The sequence below is a fragment of the Pituophis catenifer genome, unplaced genomic scaffold (genome assembly GCF_029215685.1).
Source record: "Pituophis catenifer annectens isolate HBS135680 unplaced genomic scaffold, rPitCat1.0.hap2 SCAF_4, whole genome shotgun sequence".
Classification (NCBI taxonomy): Eukaryota; Metazoa; Chordata; class Lepidosauria; order Squamata; family Colubridae; genus Pituophis; species Pituophis catenifer.
This window is the reverse complement of record NW_027256884.1, coordinates 104,907,449-104,931,362: the sequence shown is the minus strand read 5'-3', so window position 1 is coordinate 104,931,362 and position 23,914 is coordinate 104,907,449. Positions and strand designations below refer to the sequence as shown.

At 37.8% G+C, this 23,914-nt stretch overlaps 1 protein-coding gene across 1 annotated transcript in view; it reads right to left on the bottom strand.

Annotated features, from left to right (window-relative positions):
* Positions 1-23,914, bottom strand: part of SMAD9 (SMAD family member 9) — a 43,174-nt gene that overhangs the window by 4,039 nt on the left and 15,221 nt on the right. The window contains exons 2-6 of the mRNA XM_070943844.1: positions 9,759-10,332; positions 8,027-8,281; positions 6,616-6,726; positions 3,808-4,029; positions 1,325-1,581 (exon numbers count right to left, since the gene is read on the bottom strand). Of these exons, the coding sequence (XP_070799945.1) occupies positions 1,325-1,581; positions 3,808-4,029; positions 6,616-6,726; positions 8,027-8,281; positions 9,759-10,170 (1,257 nt within the window). The 5' untranslated portion in view covers positions 10,171-10,332. The remainder of the gene's footprint in view (positions 1-1,324; positions 1,582-3,807; positions 4,030-6,615; positions 6,727-8,026; positions 8,282-9,758; positions 10,333-23,914) is intronic.

The window sequence follows — 23,914 nt, the reverse complement described above, 5'->3', positions numbered from 1 at the left end:
CAAGAAAGAATATATAGCAGCCTTTATAAATTATTTTAGCACAGCTCCAGTTCTGATAATCCCATGATCCAAAGATTCTGAGGATCACATATATAGATTTTAGTTTTGGGGCTTTTCTAATTTTGCACACAATCTGGAAGAAATAATGAGTCATTCATGTAAAGCAAAAAGAAAATTGTCCTTATCTTTGTACCAAGAGAGTCTAATTTAGTAAAGTACCCCAATAATTTTGTAATATTTCATTGGGTCTGTTAGAAGACCCTGTATCAATGTTGGCTAATCCTTTTGGCAACGAGCGCCAAAAGGGGAGCATGCGTGCGCATGTAGGGGACCATTGGAAACTGGAAAAGCAGCTCTCTGGTGCACACACACAGAAGCGCCAGAAACCGGAAGAACAGTTCCCCAGCATGGATGCGTGCACTGGGATGCTGAACTTCCGGTTTCCGCATGCATGCCAGTCACCTGGTCTTCCAGGTTCTGGCGCACATGCATGTGCGAAGACCAGCTGGCCAGTGTGCATGTGTGTACCGGAAACTGGAAGCTCAGCTTCCCAGCATGCACATGCGCACCAGGGAGCTGCTCTTCTGGTTTCTGGCACTCCCGTGCATGCAAAGACCAGCTGGCTGGTGTGCATGTGTATGCCAGAAACTGGAAGCTCAGCTTCCCAGCACGAGCATGCATGCCAGGGAGCGGCTCTTCTGGTTTCCGGCACTCCTGTGCATGCGAAGATCAGCTGGCCAGTGCGCATGTGTGTGTCGGAGCCCAAAAGAGCAACGGGCGACAGCTGGTGTGCCCGGAGAGATGGCTCTGCGTGCCACTTCCGGCATGCATGCCATAGGTTCGCCATCACGGCCCTATATACTCAAACCCTGGTTATGTAATCAAAGAAGCATGGTCATAAATGAGGAAGCTAGAAGGCGGCTTGGGAAAGGCAAAAATCAGATTTGCCTGATTCTGAATCAAAGGACCAGGTGATAATTGTTAATGAAACCCGAACACGTATCAGAACAGTAGCCCAATGCAAGTAGATTTCCAATTATCTTTTGCTTGAATAAATTAGTGATCCTTTTTCATTCCCTCTTGTGAGAAATGAATCCTAATTGAAGAGACAACGCCTAATGATAAAACAGTGTCACAAATTACAAATAGTTATGATAATTTTTCACTTCTTACTTGTGTATGATGAAGTATCATGAAAATACGAAGTTTAGCATCTCCCATCCATTAATTCATTCCAGACTTTGTGTCTTTTAAAATGTCCTTGCAACAGAGAGGTGTATTAAACCTTTTAAAATTCATAATCAAAATCAAAAAAAGTTCTTACTTTCACAAAGCTCATCCGGATGGTGCACATCTTGGTTAGCTCATACACCACCTCAAAGCCATGGTTAACTGACTGGGCAAGCAACTGAGCGAAGAGTTGGTTGTTGAAAATCTTCAAGCTGCATCCACTGGGGATTTTGCAGACAGTGGCTGGGTGGAAACCATGCTGATAGTTACAGTTGCGGCTCTGTACAAAAATGCTGCTGTCGCTCACACACTCTGCATATACCTCTCCTCCAACATAATACAGATGAACACCTTTAAGAGAAAAGAGGTAGCCAAATTTAATCTAATCTTCAACATAGATTAAAGCCAGACTTGTAACTCGTTTTTTTTTAAATCCATGTTTTATGATATGCTAACAGTATGGCATTGTTATGTGATGGATAGAACTGTATATACTGCTGTACTGTATATACCAGGGGTCTGCGATCTGTATAACTGGTATACTGTATATAACAGGGGTCTGCAACCTTAAGCACTCAAAGAGCCATTTGGACCTGTTTCCCACAGAAAACACCGGAAGCCACAAAACCTGGGTGGGCGTGGCCAACTCGACATCACTCACTCCCACCAGTCACATGACCCCCCCTAGCCACGCCTACCCAGCCAGTCAGAGAACCGGTTGTTAAAAAACACCGGGAACCACAAAACCCTTTTGACATCTCTCTCTCCCTCCCTCCCCCCCCTCTCTGTATCTCTCTGACTCTGCCCCGGCACTTCTCCATCACCCGCCATCGCCCTTACCTTCTCAGGCCAGGCGACGAGTGACTGGGAGGGGAGGGCGAGGAGGGGTGGCCAGCTAGTGGTGGGATCACCCAACAGGGAGCCACAGCAGAGGGCCCAAAGAGTCGCATGCGGCTCTGGAGCCGCAGGTTGCTGACACCTGGTATATACATAAACTGGCAGGATGAGCTATCTTAAAATGGAATCCTAAAAAAGGTGTTTTAGCTGTGTGATGGCCTTTTTAGCAATTTCTTCTATGGATGGCAAAGCACTTATATTTGGTGTGTTTTTTACATGGAACCCATTTCTAGCTATGAAACCTTATGCAAAAATGAGGCTTAATAAAAATTATGGTTAGTTAAAACTCTTGCTGACCAGACCACTTTCACTCTCTGTCCCCTTCCCTAAGTGTGACTATAATAATTTTTTTCCTGCTCATACACCTCATCCTCCCATAAATCTGTTCTTGCTTTGCTAGCATTGTGATGTCCTATGTAAAAAAACAAAATGACAGTAAACATTTCACTGATTTTTTTGCAGTCTACAAAAAAGCCTCTTATCAAGTTGTAATCCATTCAGAGTGACCTTCCTAAAGAGCTACATTTTTTTTGTAATGGAGTCCAAACTTAGGCATTAATTGGATGATATTAGATGCTATACTACAAAGTGGGTAGTGCAGAAAAGAGTGGTATCGGGATGAGTAAATTGAATTAAATTACATTAATTGTTAAGTATAGCTAATGTGATAATTATATGCCTGTATCCTAATCTTCCTGTTTAATTGTATTAAACATAATCAGGTAACAATTTTTGAAAGGGCTTTCTATGTTGTAAGTAAAGTTTAATGGTCCACTCTGGAATTTTGCTAATGATCCTGTCTGTAACTTAAATTTCTTATATATACAACAGCTGGCAGCACCTAGTCATTCTTGGCTAATGCCCCACACAAGCAGGATCAGACCTAGCTTGTATTTGGTAGGAGGCCACCAGCAAATTTCCAGGCTGCAGACTAAATTGGGAAATAATAAGTCCTATAAGAGACAAGTTTAAGCCAACCCTATGTTATTACTATGATTTTTACTATATATAGATATGTCCTTGTAGACACCAGGAGTCAAAGCAAAGGGAATCATCAAATTACAGGTTATATACATCTGTACGTTGCAACTAAATTAACCTGTGCCTATGTTTAAATGTAACAAGAGTATTTTTTCATTGTGACATATTCTAAATAATTAGATTCCCCCCCCAGCCCCCTATATGTTTTCCTAATTTCTGCAGAATCTAGACAAGAAAGCATTAATTAATTTTTCTGTAAACATTTTCAACACTTATCTCAAAGACTTAACTATATCTACTATATATTTATACTTCATTTTCTATTATTGTCACAAATAAGTAGTCATTTCATTCATTAGTATGGTAAATTATGTAGTAAATTAAAATATAAGTAATAATGCAGGTAGTCCTTGACTTACAACCTTTCATTTAGTGATTGTTCAAAGTTACAATGGCATTGAAAAAAATGACTTATGACCACTTTCACACTTACAACTGTTGTAGCATCCTCATGGTCACGTGATCACAATTCTTGGCACTTGGCAACTTAACAACAGGAAGTTTGGGCTCCATTCTTGCTGTAAGTCGAGGACTACCAGTATATACATTTTAGAAACACAGTTTTGAACTCAACAATTTTCTGAACCCAAATGCTTCCAAGCAGTGTTTCTTACGACTGCAGAAGAAATGTGCTCTTACCTTTCCCTATGTGCCTTCTGGTGTTTTCTATAGTAGAGTTCCTGTTAACGTTAGATAGCAATCCAAGGCAGAATCTGTTCTTATTGTTTGAAGGATCTGTAAAGCCATCTATTAGTATACTTCGAGAAGAGGCCTGAAAAGTCTCCCCGACTCTGTTATTCAGTTCATAGTATGCAACTGAACACCAGTGCTGTGGTTCCTCATAGCAAACAGGGCGGAAGTCTGGAAGAAGATTTTACAGATGAAGAAGATGCAACAGAAATGTAGAAAGAAGCATAACAATAACAATGAAATGATTATATATCCAAACTTCAAATATACTGACAGAACAGGAAGGAGATATAAAGACAAACAGCACAATTAAAGCGTTAACTCACTGTAGTAATTCCAAAAAAAAAAAAAAAGGAAGAATGGAAGTGAATTTCATCATAGTAAACATTAGAAAAAGGACTAAAATACATTTTAATGTAATGCTTCGTATTTAAAAAGTGTTACTAAACCAGTGATGGTGAACCAGTGACACACCATAATGTTTTGGGTGACAAACCAGCATTCACCAACACCTAACAACAGTTATTCTCCAGTCCCACTCAAACCTTAAAATGTATTCTTACCACCCATATCACCACATTATGTTATCTTCATATTTGTAACTGGAAGTGACATGAAAGAGACAGCAACTTGCAAACTATGATAGGAATTTAGCAGTTGAATGGTTCAGTTGTCTTCCAACCATTGCACAGTTGTTTGCTCATTTTCAAGAAACAAGTGCAGAAAACAACTGTGATTACAGTCTCCAAAATGAGCACTATCAGTGATTGAGTGCACTTAATTTTAAATGAATACGTATGTACAGAATTGTTCCTCTTTTCTTTGACGTGTATGTGTGTGAGACACATGCCAGCAGTTAAATTAGGCATTTATGAATTTTTGACATAAGGTTCACCAACACTGGACTAAACTCTGTATCATCTAAAAAGACATTACTGAACTAGTAAAGGTGGAGGAAAGAATAACACTATTGTGGCCTTGCATGTTTATTCTTCAAGGAAAGATGATTAGTTCAAAAACTCAAGTTTTAAGTTCAAAAATAAGGCAAGCAAGGGCAAAATATTATTAAATTATATATGATCATAGATGGTGTGCAAAATGTGGATCGTTTTTCATCCATTCACAATATTAGAAAATCTGGGTCATATCTTGAAATAAAATGCTGGGATATTCAGGAACGAATGGCAGATTAGTTTCTTTGTACAAGGAATAATTAAACTATGGAATGTGTTGTTATTGAATGAAACAGCACTCTGGCACACACAAATCTGGGTAACGTTCAAGGGCAGAAAGAGTAGATAAGTTTAAAAAAGCGACCAAACAAATCCATGGAGAAGATAGCTGCATACTGGCTGCAGAAACAATGATGATTAGAATTAGAATTTTTTTATTGGCCAAGTGTGATTGGACACACAAGGAATTTGTCCTGGTGCATATGCTCTCAGTGTACACAAAAGAAAAGATATGATCAAGAACCATAAGATACAACACTTAATGATAGTCATAGGGTACAAATAAGCAATCGGGAAACAATATCAATATAAATTGTAAGGATACAAGCAACAAAATTACAGTCATACAGTCATAAATGGAAGGAGATGGGTGGTGGGAACAATGAGAAGTTTAATAGTAGTGCAGACTTAGTAAATAGTTTGACAGTGTTGAGGGAATTATTTGTTTAGCAGAGTGATGGCATTCGGGAAAAAACTGTTCTTGTGTCTAGTTGTTCTGGTGTGCAGTGCTCTATAGCGTCGTTTTGAGGATAGGAGTTGAAACAGTTTATGTCCAGGATGTGAGGGGTCTGTAAATTCTTGACTTGATTCAATGGAGTTGTTTATACCTTTTTCAGGAGACCTTTACTACTGTCCTTCTCAACCTTGGCAAGTTGAGAATGAGAAGAGTTCAACTCCCAGAATTCTCCAGCAAGCCATACATGCAGGTTGAGATTGAGAAAGGTGGAGAAACACTGATCTAGCAACTTATTTTCTCTGTTTCCATTTTAAGTATGTATCCTAATTATTGTGCACCACATGGAAACTGCTTAAAAATGATACCTTGTATTGTCTAGTAGGGTACATTGGACAAAAATAATAAAATTTAAGTTTTAATAGAGAGTTTTTAAATTTGCATTTTCAAAATCTATACGTAAGCCAAAACATACTACGCAATACTTGCAGCATTGTGAATTGTAATATAGCTCAATTAATATATGTAAAAGAAAAATAGATGGGGGAAATGTTTGTGAAAGTTTTTTTTCTGTGAGGAAAAGTACATATCAAATCTGCATATTAGGAGAATCCATGCAAGTAGATACAAACAGGGGGGAGGGGGGGCAAAGTTTTTAAACAATTACAAAAAATGTTTTAACTATGTAAGGAACTAAAGAGTAAACCTGTTCCAATCTCTTAGGAGTAAAATGGATTGAAGGAGGGATAAAAGTTGCATAAACAAACTAAAATAAACTCATGCATCACTAGTCTTTACTTTCTTAAATTGTTCTTTGCCATGACAACTGTTTTTGCCCCCCCTAACTCAGAGAAAAATCATTCAAATCTTCAACAATACCACCAATATTCAAATCAAATCAATAGACTATTCTGGTTTGAGTCTGCCAAGAGGAAGTATTTGGTTACGGATCTCTTTGGATGAAGATTGAACAGTTCCTCGGCTACCAATCAGGTCTGGGCCAAGTCCTTCCCACTGTGGAAAAAAATACAAGTATTTACATACTTCCAGGGTCCCCATCAGTAGATTTACCTCCATTGGGCAGTGACAGCACTAATGGACTCTCTATAACTGCATGTACAGGACATCCATTGTGGCTTCGTGATGTTTCTCTGGCATTATAAGGTGGAGGAGGTGTATCCGCTAGGAAAAAGAAAACAATGGTGGGTTTGGTATTTCATGACCTGCCTATATAAATACAAAGATGAGGCTTCAGAGACTGAAGCATAAATATTTACCACACACATTTTATTGCATTCGATCAGATGCTTACAAATGATTTCATTTTATGCACAAATAAATCACAAAGAGTCCAGGTTCTCTGTTAGAACTTACAAGAATACTTGGAACTCTATATTAGTGTTTCTCTTGACTATCTGAATAAACATACTGCTCAAAAAAAAATAAAATAAAGGGAACACAAGCAGAAGACATCCGAGATCTGAATGAATGGAATAGCCTTATTAAATACTTTGTTCTTTACATACAGTAGTTTATACTGCTCAAACAACTAAAGGGAACACAAAACTATTGTATGTAACGAACAAAGTATTTAATAAGGCTATTTCATTCATTCAGATCTCGGATGTCTTCTGCTTGTGTTCCCTTTATTTTTTTGAGCAGTGTATATTCAATTTATCACAACATTTTATAACAAGCGCTCAGAATTGCATACATACTATTTTTTCCTAACACACACACACACACACACACGCATACATACACACAAACACAAAATCTTGTAAAATAAATTGGGCTGAGTAAATGGCTCAAAGTCAATCAGGGAGTTTCTGTGGCTAAAATAACTAGGCTTCCTTGCTCCTAGTTTAAGACCTTGACTACTACCCTATGTTGGGTATCTTTAGTAATTTTTACTAGAATTATTTCTTATTACTGCCGGTTTTCATATCTTTTTTCTGTTGTTGCTTTTATAATGTTAATATGTTGCAACCTTTAGAGTCTTTAGAGCTGGTTGAATTATAAAAACTGATAAACAAACAAACAAATAAATAAATAAGCCTTCAACTCAAATTCTCAGAATACAGCTGTTATTACCAAAATTGTTTGAACTTGTAAAAACGAGGTACCATTGAAAGCTGATTTATTTATTTTTTTGCAAAATCTAGAGCAGCATGGTGGCCTAGTGGTGGTGAGGACATTTGCCTCCCAGCCAGGTTGAGAGTTCAATCCTAGGTAATGGCTATTTTGTTGCTCCCTCAGGGTGCAAAGAGAAAATTATCTCCTGCCAACTCCACGTAGGCATCAGGAAGGGCATGCAGCCAGTAACCACTCAGCTCCATTCAGTCACCTCAACTCTACCCGGAATTAAGGGATAACAGGGTTGTAAAAAGAAAACAAATGATTCAAAACTCTGGTTCCTAAAAAGAAGTTACTGTAGACTCAGCATCATTCAACTAGTGTTCAGGAATAGTATTTTGCATACCTATGAGCTCATAAGGGCTTCCTGGTGCAGAAGAATTTCCTGGGGAATCTGGGTAGCTCATACTGCTTGGTGACTGAGAGTACATATTGGGGGATGCTGGGAAAGGGGTGCAGGGAGGCTGCTGGAAAGAATCAGGGTAAGTTGCATTATGAGGCATCAGTGGCTCACTGTGAAGAGACGTGTTCCGGAATTTGGCAAGGAGACTAAGATGTGGATTGAATTCACTATGTCTTGGAACCAACACTGGAGGTAACACTACAACAAAAGAACAAAACAGATGTTTTGAAAATAAAAATTCTTCCAAGTCTTAGGCAGAAGTATCTCATTACCCACCTGTAGAATTTTCAAATAGACTGGAATTTACAGAGACTGGAATATGGTGCTTTAGCTCTAAATTATAGCTTTGCTAAAGTTACAAACCAAGATCTGGCACATTTGTAACATTATACAATATAATCCATTTTAGGTTATTTTCTGAGCTGCTTGATCACAAGCATGTAAACAGAAATAGTAATTATTTGGAACCTTAAGTCTAGAGATTTGTGGCACAGCTTTAAGACTAAAAACTGCACCAAGTACAAAATTCCATTGCTAATTAATTAAAAGATAACCTACCAATATACTGAAGATACTTTATGGTGCCATACTGCTATGGAGCAAAATTCAAGGTATTTTTGGGTATCTAGCAAGACAATCTGTCACCATCCAGAGAGTCAAATGTTCCCCTCCCTCTTGCTCTAGGATTGCAGCAAAACTGTATAATAGGTTCCTTCCTTTCCTCTGTATTTTTATAAGATACACATTTGACCTGCAGTGATATTATATGTCTAAGATGTTTTTCACAAGGTAAAGACTTAAAGGAATCTCAAGAGACTTGTCACTGAAACCAAGAATGACTTGAAGTCACACAAAATCTAAGTACCAAACAGTGCTCAGCTACTACTCTTATCTAACACAGAGTTCGTTCTTAGTTGTTTCCAATGAAAATGTATGCAACAATGATACATTTCCTGTATAAATAACATTTAGTGTAGTCCTAAGTAAGAAGCTAAAAGAACTTTACAACTTCAGCACCTTGGACAAGAACAAGACGCACAGAAAGTTACATGCCAGGTACCCATAATTAAAATATTTTCAAAAAAAGCAAATGAAAAGCATCTGTTTTGATATTTCACCTATAGTCGAGAGTGTAGTATTATAATAGCTTTTAAAAAGCACAGAAAGTTTTGTTTTGTTTTATAACTGGTACAGAAGTTATTAACAACTGATTTACATAACTAAACAATCAGATTAAATATGATGGTAGAATTTGCTAGGCTAAACTGCATTTGTTGAACAAATTCTTATGTTTGTATCATTAAAAATCATCTGCAATTTTAAAATACTTTTTAAAACTACCTGATTAAATGTAAATAATCCATTATCTAAGAGCCACTAATTTCATTATTAATATATGCACTTATTACTATTATTGCTACACTATTTTCAGCCATTCCATCCAATAGATTAATAAATGTAGCATCAGAATTCTCTTTAAGTTTTCTTTTCAGGATCTTGATCTTCCAATATAATCCTAGCTAAATGTTTGCATCTCTTCGACCTACTTTGATCTAACCACTTTTTCCAATCACAGCTTGCATGCAGCTTCCCTTTTTTTTGCAGATAGAATAATTATGAAATATGCGATCAATGCAGTGCTATCCTTCATTAAACATTTAGACAATTGACTTACCTGGGGTTTCCACTCTTCGATAATGGTAAGGATTAATGCAGACATCTTTCTGCTTTGAGCCAAATGGGAATTCACAGCATTCCAGAGGTTTTAACTCATGATGAGACTGTAGATCAGGCCAGCGCCACACTCTGCAGTAAATGACATGTGGCAAACCTTTGCGATGAGATACTTGCAGCCTTCCATCCAAAGAGCGTGGGATTGTCACACATTTACTGGGCTGCCCAGGACAGCTAAGTGCCCTCTCCAGTTCCTCCATGGCACCTTTTTTTTTCTTCAGCTTCTTTACCAAGGAGTCAACAGCTTTTTCTGCCCACTTTTCCTCTTCATCTCCTTGCTTCCAGCCCAATAGCCTCTTTACAGCTGGGCTGGTGAAGGAGAACAGAGAACTTATAGGGGTGCTGGAGTGCATAAGAATCCGAGAATACTGGTATAATTTCAATTATTCAACTTCTTTTTCTTTAATGAAGAATCTCACTATTGAAGAGATACTCCTTCAAAATCAGCCTTTTCTCCACATACTCTGGGTTTGCTGGATATATTTAATCCCAGTATCTTCAAGTAGAGAACAATTCTACAACAGAAGGGAAATATTGTCATTTCTATTTGCCTTCAGTTTCTAAGCAATATTGTCAAAAACCAAGAGTATTATCATAATTGCTATATGACATTGTATATGTGTCCATTATATAAATTACAATAAATTATAAATGTGCATCTTATTACAAAACATGTTTTTTTTTTTAAAGAAAGTTAGGAAATATTTATCAATAAAGTTGAACAATTCAGCGCTTATTTCAGGGTTCAAAAAAAATATAAGACAGAGTCTTATTTTCGGGGAAACACGGTATATACTGTTGGAATTGAAGATAATTGCATTTCTTAATCTTAAAAAGAAAAGGAATATTTTAAAAGGTTGGATAATATTTAAAATAGATGAATATGAGGCTTCAGCTGTTTTTAAATTGCAAGTCCAATCACATTAGGAGCTATCCTTTCATTTCTTTTATATATTATAATCCTTAAATAACCCCTTTTTATTATTGTTCTGTACATTATGCATTGTTTGATTGTATCATCATCATCTCCTTTAGTGGTGGCTTGGTGGATTTTATGCTGCCCCTTTCTAATCTAAACCATAACAATTAAAAACCTCAGAAATGTCAAAATCAATTTCCTGGAGAAGATTCTCTTATACTAAATGTTAACAGTGTAAAAGTCAGCTCTATGCATTGCTGATTTTGATCTGACATTCCCAGATACAAATCTATGTTTGGTTCCAAAATGTACCGAAGGGGATAAATAGAGTCCCTTTCTTTTTCAGCTTTACAGCAGAGTTCTCTACAACCTAGAGCTTGGCAACTGGTACAATCTGGAAATACTGAAGAGTTTCAGTTCCAATACATCCTGGAGCTAACAAGGTTGGAAAGATATACCTTGAAAGCTTGTTAAAATAAAATTGCTTCTTTGGAAGGAAGTTGGCATCCCATGTTAATAAATAATAAATAAAAATGAAAACGTGTGGTAGTATGGACAGAAAAAAAAAGATTTGGGTAGTATTAATTTTTTTAAGTAACATAATGCAATTTGGTAGTCTACCTTATATCCCTGTGGATTTGCTATTCTATTTTGAAATGACCAAACCTGCATTTCTTATGTAATATAAAGAGTGAAATATCTATTAAATGTAATGTAGAATGTTTTAGAGCTGCAAACATTCTGAAGATCATTAAGAGAAGCCACTGGCATTAAAACGAGGTCTTAACTCTATTATAAAAGTGCTTCTTATCATCCAGGATGCAATGTGCAATTACAATGAGCAAAAAAAGTATATTATCAACATAAGAGCACCAGTGGGAATTAAATTTTGGCAAACAAATGAAAAATTAGCAAACTATTGCTAATGAAGAATAAATAGTTTTGCTTCATCATGCCTTGGAATTCAGACACCACCATGATACCGAATATTATTTATTACACAGATAAAAAGAAATTTGATTCACTGCGTAGAACACAAAGTCAGTTATCTGTACTCCGAGACTGTGCACAGATGTATATGTCTGATGTATCATCTATATTAGACACATAGTTGTTAGATATGCAGGCTAAATCTGCATTTGTAAACATGCTTAAGGAACGGTAGTATTCTGATTAGATAAAGAGCTATTTTGATAAGACATTTTGATAAGCATATAAAGCACTGCAGTACAGGTTGTATGCCAAAAAGTTGGTGCTACTGTATATACTGGTTCAGGCTTTATGAAGAAACATAGGTTGTAACAAGCAGTATTAAATATGAAGTTACAATGTGGAGTGACCCGATGATCAAATAAGGCGAGTCGATAAGATTTGAGTTTAAGTGAATCATCTTACAAAACTATCAGGAATGTCAAAAACTAAAAAGTAGCAGCCACCATATTCTATATGACTAAGAAGATTTCCTGCTTGAGCAGGGAGTTGGATTATCCTTAGAAAACCTCCAAGGTTCCTTCCAACTCTGTTATTCTATTATAGAGAATATTTGCATGAATCACTCAATCAGGAAAAAAACACATTATTTCAACCTGAATTCCTAAGGGTATAAAGGATCTAGCCTTTATACCCGTGATGGTGAACCTATGGCACGCGTGCTGGAAGTGGCATGCAGAGCCATCTCTCCGGGCACGCCAGCCATTGCCTGTTGCTCTTCCAGTTCTGGCATGCACATGCACCCCAGCCAGGTGGTCTTCGCATGTGCAGGAGTACTGGAAACCAGAAGAGCAGCTCCTTGGCACGCATGCGCATGCCGGAAAGTTGAGCTTCCAATTTCCAGTGCTCACATGCGCACCCACCAGCTGGTCTTTTTTTTTTTATTGAAAAGTTTTATAAGAAATACAAACAATTTTCTCCCCCCACCCTTTCCCCCTCCCCACATAATAGAAAGTGTACATTTTCTTATACATAATAAATGCATGTTTCCCTTAAAGAAAGCATTAAAGTAGGACATTTTAATTGCATTCGGAGTTGCTCTTCTTCTCTTTCTTCCCTCATTCCACAACAAACCTTCTTCTCCACCTCCTTTCTTTCCCTTCCCTCCCTCCTCTTCTCTCCTACTGTCTCCTTCCTCCTCTCCTACCTCATCCTACTTCCTTTTCCTTTCCCCCACTTCTCTCTTCTTTTCCCCCTTTTCGCCTTCACTCCTACTCCTGTCCCCTTCCCTTCCTCCTCTCCTTCTTCCATTCCTCTCCCTCCCTCTCCTCTTCCTACCCACTCCTCCTCTCTCCTTTCTAACTTCTTTGCTGTGAAATATTCTCCTCCTTTAGTATCTGAGCAACTCCTATTCTAATCGTAGATACTTTCTTCTGTTAAAACATTTCTCTATTCACCACTTTTTTTCCCCATCCCAACCCTTATCCCACCCTCCCCACCCCCCCTGACTTCCCAGAGCAAAAACAGGGTAACATATGCTAAAATAAACTAACTAATTATAAATTTCAAAACTCCCACACGATCTTTAACTCCCCTTGCTCCAATTCATCAACCTCCCTTTTATAAATCCTCAAGACCAATTACGTTAAATTCATTCATCCTAATTATAAAAAAAACTTTTTCTTGATGTATAATCTAATACTTTAGCAATATTACAAACAGTAAAAATCATAAGTAAATTTCATTTCCATACCCTCGAACATCATTCTTTTTGAACATTACTCCCTAATAAAATTCTGAATTTAACATTAATCCTCTTTGCTTCAAAAAGTTGGGCATCCTGAAAGCTTACACAATTTAACTCGTATATCTTTTAAAATAATATAATCTTATGTTAAACATTTTAAAAATCTCTTAATACCATTGAAACACATATTTGCCAAATGCAGATTTCAAAATCTACAGGAAGATATCTTTCAAATTTTCAATTCCTAAAATAGCCTTTAATACCAATGTAATTAAACTTCTCAGTTTATTACTAGAATCTTCCTTCCCCAAAGAGAAAAAAAAAGCAAATACTTAATCTTCTATTCTTCTCTTCTTTCTATATTTTTCCAGTCCTTTTTTTATTAATTCTTTCAACATTCCCCCCAATTTTATTTTTGAAAATTTTAAAATGTTGATTTGAGGTTGATGTTTCTGAAATACTCGCTCTCTTCTTGAAATCACTTTTTCTAGTTTGAGATCTCCATTTCGACTCTTCTTGCTTGTATAGTCCTTCAATCCATTCCTTTGTTCATATAGCCAAAATTTGTTGCCATAAAGTTTGTCAGCTTGCAATAAAGAGTCTATTTGTTGCTTTTCTATCAGTTGAATGGAAGCGTCTACCCAGTTCTTTGTTTCAGCTGTGCCAGCCTGCCTTTCAGTCCTAACAGCCTTTCGATCTTCCAAGGGCAGACTCTTCTGAAAAATTTCCTGCTGCCCATCTAACGACTCCTTATAATTTTCCAAGCTGTTTTTTGAAAAAGCTCTTTCAATTATATCCAAAAGCGCAAAATTAAAGGATTCTAGAAGTTCTTGAAAAGCTTTAACAGTTACAGCTTGAGAATTTGCTGATTCACCAGCCCTGCTGTCAGCCATATTTCAGCCACTTTGTATTTATCCAGCTATTAGGTCGACAATTCCAACTATTTTCCACACACTATAAGAGCAAAATTTTAGTTAAAGTCAATACCAAATTCTTTTCCTCAGTACCAAATTCTTTTCCTCAGTACCAAATTCTTTTCCTCAGTACCAAATTCTTTTCCTAGGCGCTTCCACTTTAAAACTTTCTCTTAAGGTGTAATCCAGTAGCTGTATCAATGTTGCAAACATTAACAAGCATAACAAGCACTTTCCCTTGTAGCTTCCTCCTCCCGCCCTCAGGCGCCATTTTCTGCATTTTAAAACGGAGTTAAAGTGTTACTTGCAATTTTTTTTCTTTTTTCTCCTGGTTTGCTCTGTCTGCAATCAAGGTAAAGATGTTAAAAGTCCCCTCATTTTTTCCCCCAGCACATTTTGGTTGCGGCTTCTAGCTCCGCTTTTGCGGAGTCGTCCCTGGTCCGGAGCAGCTTGACAGGCTTCAATAGGGAGCCCACACCCTTCGCGTCCCAGGATTTCTCCTAGGGCACTTGGGGGGGCTCTACCTCCGCCTGTCGACTCTTCTCTCTCCCCTTTGCCCGGGGAGAGGGTTCCAAGCCTCCAGACAGCTGTTTTTCGGCTGTTCTGGGGCTTTTACGGAACCGGGGATCGGGCGCTCATAAAAGAGCGTCTTCAAAGCTTGCGGAGTCAAGCGGAAGTCCCCACCAGCTGGTCTTCATGCTTACATACATGCCACAACCCGGAAGACCAGGTGAGCAGTGCACACGCGGACACCAGAAACTGGAAGCTCAGCTTTATTGAACTGCTCTTCCAGTTTTCAGCGCTCCCATGTGTACACGCCAAGGAGCTGCTATTCTGGTTTCCAGCGCTCCCGCATTTGTGCACCAGGGAGCTGCTCTTCCAGTTTCTGGTGCTTCCCTGCACATGCATGTGCACGCTCCCCTTTTGGCACTTGATGGCAAAAAGGTTTGCCAACACTGCTTTATACCCTTCAGAGTGAGTCTGGCCTTTGGAGGCCAAGTTTCAGGGGTCTTATACCATCACTTGCTACTCACTCAGAATTAAGCCCTCTGTTGTACTGGTTTTTGCTGTACTCATCCAGACTCAATCCCATGTGAAAACAAGAGCTGGGATAACCATTATAAATCATGATCATATTACAGACAAGGGAAGTAGAACTTCCAAGCCCATTCATCTAACCTACCTAACTAACTTGACACTTACCAGAACCTGGTCCATCTATGCAAAACCCCTCTATTGCTATGTGTCCTTGTTTTTCTTCTTCTTTGCTCTACAAACATCTCTTCTGGAACAGTTGTGATGTTCAATATCTTACAGCCCACACAGTGATTGTTTTCTTTGTGCTTGTTACCTTTGTTACTTTCCAGAGCTCTTTAAGAGCTTCGGTACTTCTCAGGAGATTTTGTTACTCTGGACACTAGAAATGCAGTTTCATTGTCATGGTCAATACAATGCTATTATTTATATAATACCATTATTCTAATAACATGCATAATAATTTCACCCTTCCCCTCTTCATTAAGAAGGTGGATCTAATTGCTAGGTTATTTTCTGATTCGTTGGACAGCTAAATTACATTGGGAGTGAAGGCATCACACTACTAAATAAGACAACAATTAGCCTCTACTATTATGAAGCTGGCTTTTACTGGTCTCAAATTCCCACAAATGAAATTATGCTGGGTCATAACTAGGTCTAATTAGGAAGCTAAAATGTTCTAATCTCTCAAACCCTCATCTCTGAAAAAAAATCTGCATACACTTTGAAACCTAAAATTTTACTCAACAAATCAACAACTATTGAAGATTTTTGTTTGTTTATTTTTTGTATTTCTTAACTACCTCCCTACCTCAGAGAGGGGCTCTGCGTAGTATGCAATATAATCCATAAAATTAACATTAAAATCAGATTTACAATTTTACAGTTTGTGGTTGCTGTCTTTGGAAAGTTTTTTGTTTGTTCTGTTTTCCCCTTCTACATCTGCATTTTTTAAAACTCTCCCTTTGCATGTTTGGACATGTTTAAAGGAAATGTTTCACAAGCCAACAACAAAACACCCTCAATTCTTCTTCATAGAGAATCCTATGCTTGTATAGTTGTATAGTCTTTTACATCTTAAATTTTGTGTTTCTTGGCTTTGAGCAAAGAAACTAAAGACTGGCAGAAAGGAAAGACTTGGAACAATGGACTGAACTCCTCAGATGGACAGAATAAAAGGATTCAATGGGACTTCAATATAAGGTGGTTGCAATAAAAAAAAACAAATTACACACCCATGTGATGTTGGGCTGCTTTAACAAAATTAATCCCTCCACTTTATTATGCTTTGGTCAGGCTCCATCTTTAGTGCAATGTCTAGTTCTGGGCACAGAAAAAGAACAAAGGACTAGAAATTAAGACATATTAAGAGTTAATGAATGAACCGGGTATGTTTAGCCTTAGGAAAATATGACTGTGTAAGTATATGAGACATTCTTCAAGTAACAGAAAAGGACATTACAGCTATTCCCTGCTATACAAGAATGCACGATATGCAATAATGAATTCAAATTACAGGAAACTGATTCCAATTAAGTGGTAAGAAAATAAAACCCTGCCTATTATTGTAATGAGTTTGATAGTGAGAGGTTGTGAGCTTCCCTTCACTGGGTGCAATTAAGCAGAAAGTAGACAGCCATTTGTGGAGAGGCTTTAATTTGGATTTCTGCACTGACTGGACCTGACATCTTCCAATTCAATGATAGTTTGCTGTAATACTTGAATTACGGTAGTTCTAAAAAACAAGAAAAAATAAAGTCCAGTTGCCTCCAGAAAAACCACCTTTGGGACAACCATGATCGGGATGACTGAGAATCTCTACAGACTTTTAAAAAATAAATAATCTACAAGTAGTCATAGACTTAACAACAATTCATTTAGTGACCATTTGAAGTTACAACACCCCCCAAAATAGTGACCTATGGCTATTTTCACACTTAAAACCGTTGCAGCATCCCCATGGTCACATGATCAAAATTCAGATGCATGGCAATTGACTCATATTTATGATGGTTGGAGGGTCCCAAAATCATGTGATTGCCTTTTGCAATCTTCTGCAAGCAAAGTCAATGCAGAAGCCAGATTATTTTAACAAGTATGTCACTCATTTAACAACTGCATTGATTCCCTTAACAACTGTGGCAAGATAGGTTGTAAAAGTTTCTACCCGACCTACTAGAGTTGGAAGGAAAGAAATATTGGGGGTCCCATCCCCTAGGGAGATAAATCTGGCGGGACCCTGAAGAAGGGCCTTCTCCATGGTGGCTCCCTCTCTCTGGAACATTGTTCCCCCAGAGATTAGATTGGTCCCCATTCTAACACCCTTCCGGAAGGTGCTGAAGACATGGTTCTGCCAGTGGGCATGGGGAACCGAAAGTGAGATGGAGCCCATTAAATGGCTTGTATGAATATGTGTTGTGCCAGGATGGGGGTGGGTGGGTGGGTATTATTTTATTATTTTTTATTATTTTATGTACTTTATGCATTTCAGTGTACATACCTGCATTTAATTTCTGCTTGCCTATAGCTATCAAACTATAAAGATAATAATGACACACAACAAAATATGTGATGAAACCAAGCATGAGAGATAAGAATAAGTGTAGCAGCAACCATCAATGGCTTTGATGATTTGATGATTAATGTGTTGTGAAAGAGTGCACCCAATCACGGATTTAATAACAGATACAGTCTAGATGCTGCATGAAACATAATATAATTTTTAAAAATCTTCAGTCCTTTGTTAAGGCCCAGAGAAGGTTTTTTTTTCTTTATTGAATACTCTTTTGTTTATTTATTTTTCATTTGATTTGCAACTGTGCAATATAGGGTCTTGATACCAATATTTAAAGAGGCTTCTGGATTATGTCATCGGTTTTAGTGTTACTGAAAGTGCCAAAATCAATCTAAAGACTCGAGAGAGTTGTCTAGACAGAAGTCACACTAAAACCTTATGTACTGCTAGAAGATTTAAAAAAAAAAAGGCTTCTACAGTGGCAGTTCTATTATATATTTATTCTAAAGGATGACAATTTATATCATTTCAAAAACTGAAAAAGAATAATGCCTGTGTGGTCACACTAACAATCCTTCTGTAATTCTATTACAAGCACCGTGCTGCACCGCAAAGAAATTCAAAATATAACTAAATTAGATCTGTACTGCCTGCCTTTCTAATTCTGAGACAAAGTAACCCCAATATAGCAAATGCTTTTTAACCATGTTACCCACCTTTCTAAATCTGTGCCTAAATACTTCAGAAAGCTTCCATGCAGACAGAATTGGAAAAACATTCCTACACCTATTTTATATTGTGATCACTAGTGTTCCAGACGTTGCTCAGATATATAATTATTATCAGTTCCCTCACTATGTCCAACAGTGAAATATTCTGGAAGTTATAGTTCAGCAACATCTAGAATATCACGGTTTGCTTACATCTCCAGTAAAGTTGGTGGTCCAACTGAATTTGGTATACATCTTAATATCCCCTTGTTTGCAAAAAAATAATGGACATGTGGTTTTCTGTTGAAAGTTATTGACAATGCATTGTCTCTGAAATGCTTAGGCCACTTAACTGAACAGAAAAAATAGACTGACAAATAAAAATAGCAGGGATAGTCTAAAACTTATGGATGCATTTTAATATCAAGTTAATTTCTATTAGTTTAATACTACAGAAAGATGTTGACACTTATGGGTTCATCTTTTCTCTTTTTAAATACAGGAAGTCCCCAATATATAAGCAAGATCCATTCCTAAATTTAAGTCAAATTTGTGGGTAAATTGGAAGAGTTATTTAGCATCAATTACTCAAATGTTTGTCTTGGTATACAGCAGGGGTGTCAAACTCAATTTCATTGAGGGCCGCATCAGGGCTGTGATTTACCTCGGGGCCCAGGTGGGTGTGGCCGACTGGGTGGGTGTGACCAGCTTGACACCACTGTCCAAACTACTGGCATATTTCCTCTTCGCACTGGGTAGACTGGGCCGAAGCCATGCTGGCCCGATGTTTCCCCTTTGCACTGGATAAACCAGGCCGAAGCCATGCGGGTTCGCTTCTTACATTTTCCAGGATGGCCCAGTGGGCCGGATCCAATCACATAGCGGGCCGGATCCAGCCCACAGGCCTTGTGTTTGACACCCCTGGTATACAGTATAGTATATATTTACGCTTCTATGCATAGGATACAGGGGACGCGGTGGCTCAGTGGCTAAGATACTAAGCTTGTCGATCAAAAGGTCGGTAGTTCAGCAGTTCGAATCCCTAGTGTCGCATAATGGGATGAGCTCTCATTACTTGTCCCAGCTTCTGCCAACCTTTCAACCTGTTTGAAAGCATGTAAAAAATGCAAGTAGAAAAATAGGGACCACCTTTGGTGGGAAGGTAACAGCGTTCCGTGCACCTTTGGCGTTTAGTCATGCTAGCCACATGACCATAGAGACGACTTTGGACAGTGCTGGATCTTCAGCTTTGAAATAGAGGTGAGCATCACCCCCTAGATTCAGGAACGACTAGCACATATGTGCAAGGGGAACCTTTACCTTTACCTTATGTACAGAATGGTAAAATGGCAGATGATATTCTCCTTTCTTGAGCCAATGAACTGCTAAAGCACTGTTTCATGAGTATAACAAAGTAGTGTGTGTGTTCATTGTTTCAAACTATTGCATTTAACTCAACATTTTAATATAAAAGGCTTTATGGCAGTCCATTCAAAAGCACAAGTTCTGTAGCAAAAATAAAGGGATAGGAAATCCAGCTAGTAAGCAAAAGGGTTGTAATGGAATTCTAGACTAAATCAGGGGTGAAATTCAGTTGGTTCTATCTGGCCCAGGCAAACCGGTAGTGGCGGCTGTGGGAAGCTCTGCTCACCCGTGCTGACATCATGATGTTGCTTTTTGAGATGATTTTAAGCCTCTGCGCATGCTCAGAAGGCTTTGTGCATGAGCAGACAATGCGCACGCACATTTGTGAACCGTTAGGGAAGGTAAGTGAATTTCATCCCTGGACTAAATGCAATGATAGAAGAGTAGAGAGAACCCCATATATTATATGTCCAGTAAAACAAAACAAATAAAAATGCATGCTGAGTTCTATCAGAAAAATCTAGGAGAGAGTCTAAGAGAGAATATTTATTCTCGATAATAATACTCTGCAGTGGGATTTGCATTCTCCAGAGAAATCTACCTGGTCACTTTTCAGTCTGTTATCATTTTTATGTGCTTCTTAGAAGCCCTTCAGGGAAACTTCAGTTAATGCTGAAGTTTAGTCTTTTTAATGTTTTGAGACCTAAGAACACAATTAACAAGCAATTAAATCTTTGTTGTATGATTTGTTGAACATTTAAAATTAATGCTGAATTTAAACACTATACTCCAGTTGAGGTAACAGAGAAATGCTAAAAATAAAACTGCCTCAACTGATTGGTCCCTAGGAAAACCAAATTTAAGGATTTTTTTTTTTTGCTTTTTAATTTATATGCCGCCCTTCTCCAGAGACTCAGAGCAGCTTACAATGCGTTAAGCAATTGAATTTTACAGGATGATGCCCAGCTCCATAGAACTATTCCCATTCTTTCATTTCATAATACTGGCTTCTTTGACTTCAGTTCTGGTTTGTGTAAGAATTATTTATATCTAAAAGCTAACAAAAACAGAGTAAAACCAAACAAAAATAAGGATTTTCAAAGAGCCAGTGTTATAAAATGAAAGAATGTTTCGAGGAAAACATACACTATACTCACATTCCTCCATATAATTAAGAAACGTAGATACCTGAGAAAATTTTAATTATTAAATATTAGACTTACTTGCCACACCACTAGTTCTATTATAATTGTATTAGATCACTTGTATTTATTAGATTTAATCCTAAAAATAAAGTTACAAATTGTAAGTAACTGTAAAGGACTTATTTTTTTTAGAACACTCATCTAGGAAATAAATTTGCTTGTTCTCAAAAGTGCCACACCAACATTTGTTTTGTTGTTAATGCCTTTAAAGCTGGGGTCCCCAACCCCGGTCTGTGGATTGGCATTGGTCTGTGACATGCCAGCAACCGGCCGCAAAAACAAGCGAAGCCCCATCAGTGGGATGCAGGCAGCATGCAAACCCACGCTGCTCCCTGATCTGTGGAAAAACATTTCTCCATGGAACCAGTGCCTAATGCCCAAAAGGTTGGGGGCCACCTCTTTGAGCAGGTCATTGATGCCAAGTTGATGGTATTATGTTATGCATACAAGTATTTTTTTTCTGTAATACTAATGGGACATTAATGGGGATTTGATGGAGTTTGTTTTTTTAGTTATGTGAAGATTTACACTAGAGTTTTCATGTACATTTTTACATATGTAAACATTTTGAAATAGGGTCCTGGAGGTACCTGAATGTAAGAATTAAGTGTAGCTTTAGTAGCTTTAAGCAATGATTTGAAACTTAGGCAATTTCCAGATGTATGGATTTCATCTCCAGAATTTTCATTTCCAGAATTCTGGAGCTTGAAATCTACACTTAGAGAAGTTTTCCATATTGGCAAATGATGTCCTTGAGCCCCAATTGCCTCTTCTGTTTTAATTAATATAGAGTTTTTAAAAACTGGCATTCCTAGTTGTCAGTGTAATAATTGGCAAGGATGAAACATAAGCAACTTTAGTATAACTATATTGCCAGGAGCAGAAAACATTCCACGTTTTGGAGATTTCTTACGGTGAGTGAACAAAATCCTCATATTCAATGTCCTCTCTTACCTGCTTCTTGTGGATAATATACATCCTTGCTGTTTTTATTATAAATAGAAGTATTGAAAAAATATTATTATACACATATCAAATTTTACCTAGAAAAAGCATATGCCGGAATGCTGTAGACCATGGGTGTCAAACTTGTGGCATCATGTTGCTGTCACGTGAGGTATTGTGATGTTTTCCCCCTTCACGGAACTGGGGTGGGCATGGCCTCTGCATGATGCATCTGGCCCACAGGCCGCCAGTTTGTCACTCCTCCTGTAGATCATCTGAATACTTATTTGCTAGTAAACATCTTCTTGGAGAATCAAATATATTTAGGCAATGTACCCAAAAAGCTTTTTAGAAGGAAGCTCATGTGAATTCTGGTTTCCAGGGAGCTTTTAAAAATTTCACAATGGTCTTCCAATATTGTATTACAAACTGCTTTCAAAGTTCCCCTGAGCATCATTATCCTGCCAAGAAACATAGTGGGGTACCTTCTCCATTTGAAAATGCTGTGAACTAAAAATCTGCATGGTGTTGATTCTTGGTCTTCTTGATTAAGGCTTTTAGTGTAGCCCTGAAATGTTTTACATATATAGACTTCATTGATCTAAGTAGAAAGTAGGAATAAAATTGTAGGGTGCTTTTAAAAATGTGCATGAAAAAAAAGTAATTCATCAATTCTGGCTTATTTGCAATGGACTTATTCTGTGCCTTTTTGGACCTTGACAGCTGGTGGAATTTCTGTTATCGAATACTGTTATCATATATTGAAGAAATGCTTTGGCACAAATGGAACTCCTAAAACACACTGTCTTCTCTTTGCAGAATATATAATAGACTTTTTTCCTCAGTACTGCATTGCATCAGACAGGCAGCATCCCCGCCCACTGCTTTATGCTCAATGGCATTATAAGAAAAAGGTACATAGATTCACACACCAATGTAAACAAGGGGTGGAGTCATTGTCCTATCAAAAATTCCATATTTTAAGGAGAGTGGTTATGAATATTTTAAATACAATTCAATCCTGCCACTTAAAAAAGAGATTAAATCACAAAATAACAAGACTAGAAATAATTTAAGCTTGCTATGAATGCAATGTTTTCTTGCATTATAATACCTTTATCTCCATCTAGACCAAATAAATGAATTACACAACTATTTATATCCAAAACTAAACATTACTATTTGAATCAGAGTATCAATGGAGAATCCCACAAATATATATATATATAAAGCCATATTCAGCATTTGATAGCTCTACCTTTTCTTTTGGAAGAAACATTAATTGAAAAAGAAAGATAAAATTTCAATAGCTTGGTTTCTTTGTGCCTTAAGACCAGAATCTTTTCAGCTGGATCTTTTCAGCTAGCTTCTTTATACTTTGATAATGACAGGGAGTAGAAAGCAGACTACAAAGACAAAACATGTAGTTGGCATGTAGCAATTTCCTTGTTTAATAATCAGCACTTCCAAGTAACTACAAAACAATCTGCCAACCAGTATAGAAGTATTAGACTAGAACCGTGATGGCGAACCTATGGCACGCGTGCCACAAGTGGCACGTGGAGCCATATTAGTGGGCACTCCAGCTCAGCTCTGAGGCGCATGCGCGTGCCAGCCAGCTGATTTTCGGGCCTTCTGGGCCCACCAGAAGTAGGGAAACAGGCTGTTTCCTGCCTCTGGAGGACCTGGGGGGGTGGGGAAGGCTCGTTTTTCTTTCTTACCTGGCTCCCGATCCTCTCTATTTATCTGGGAAGGGCAAAAACAGCCTTTCCCACCCCCTTGGAGGCCCTATGGAGGCTGAAAGGGCCC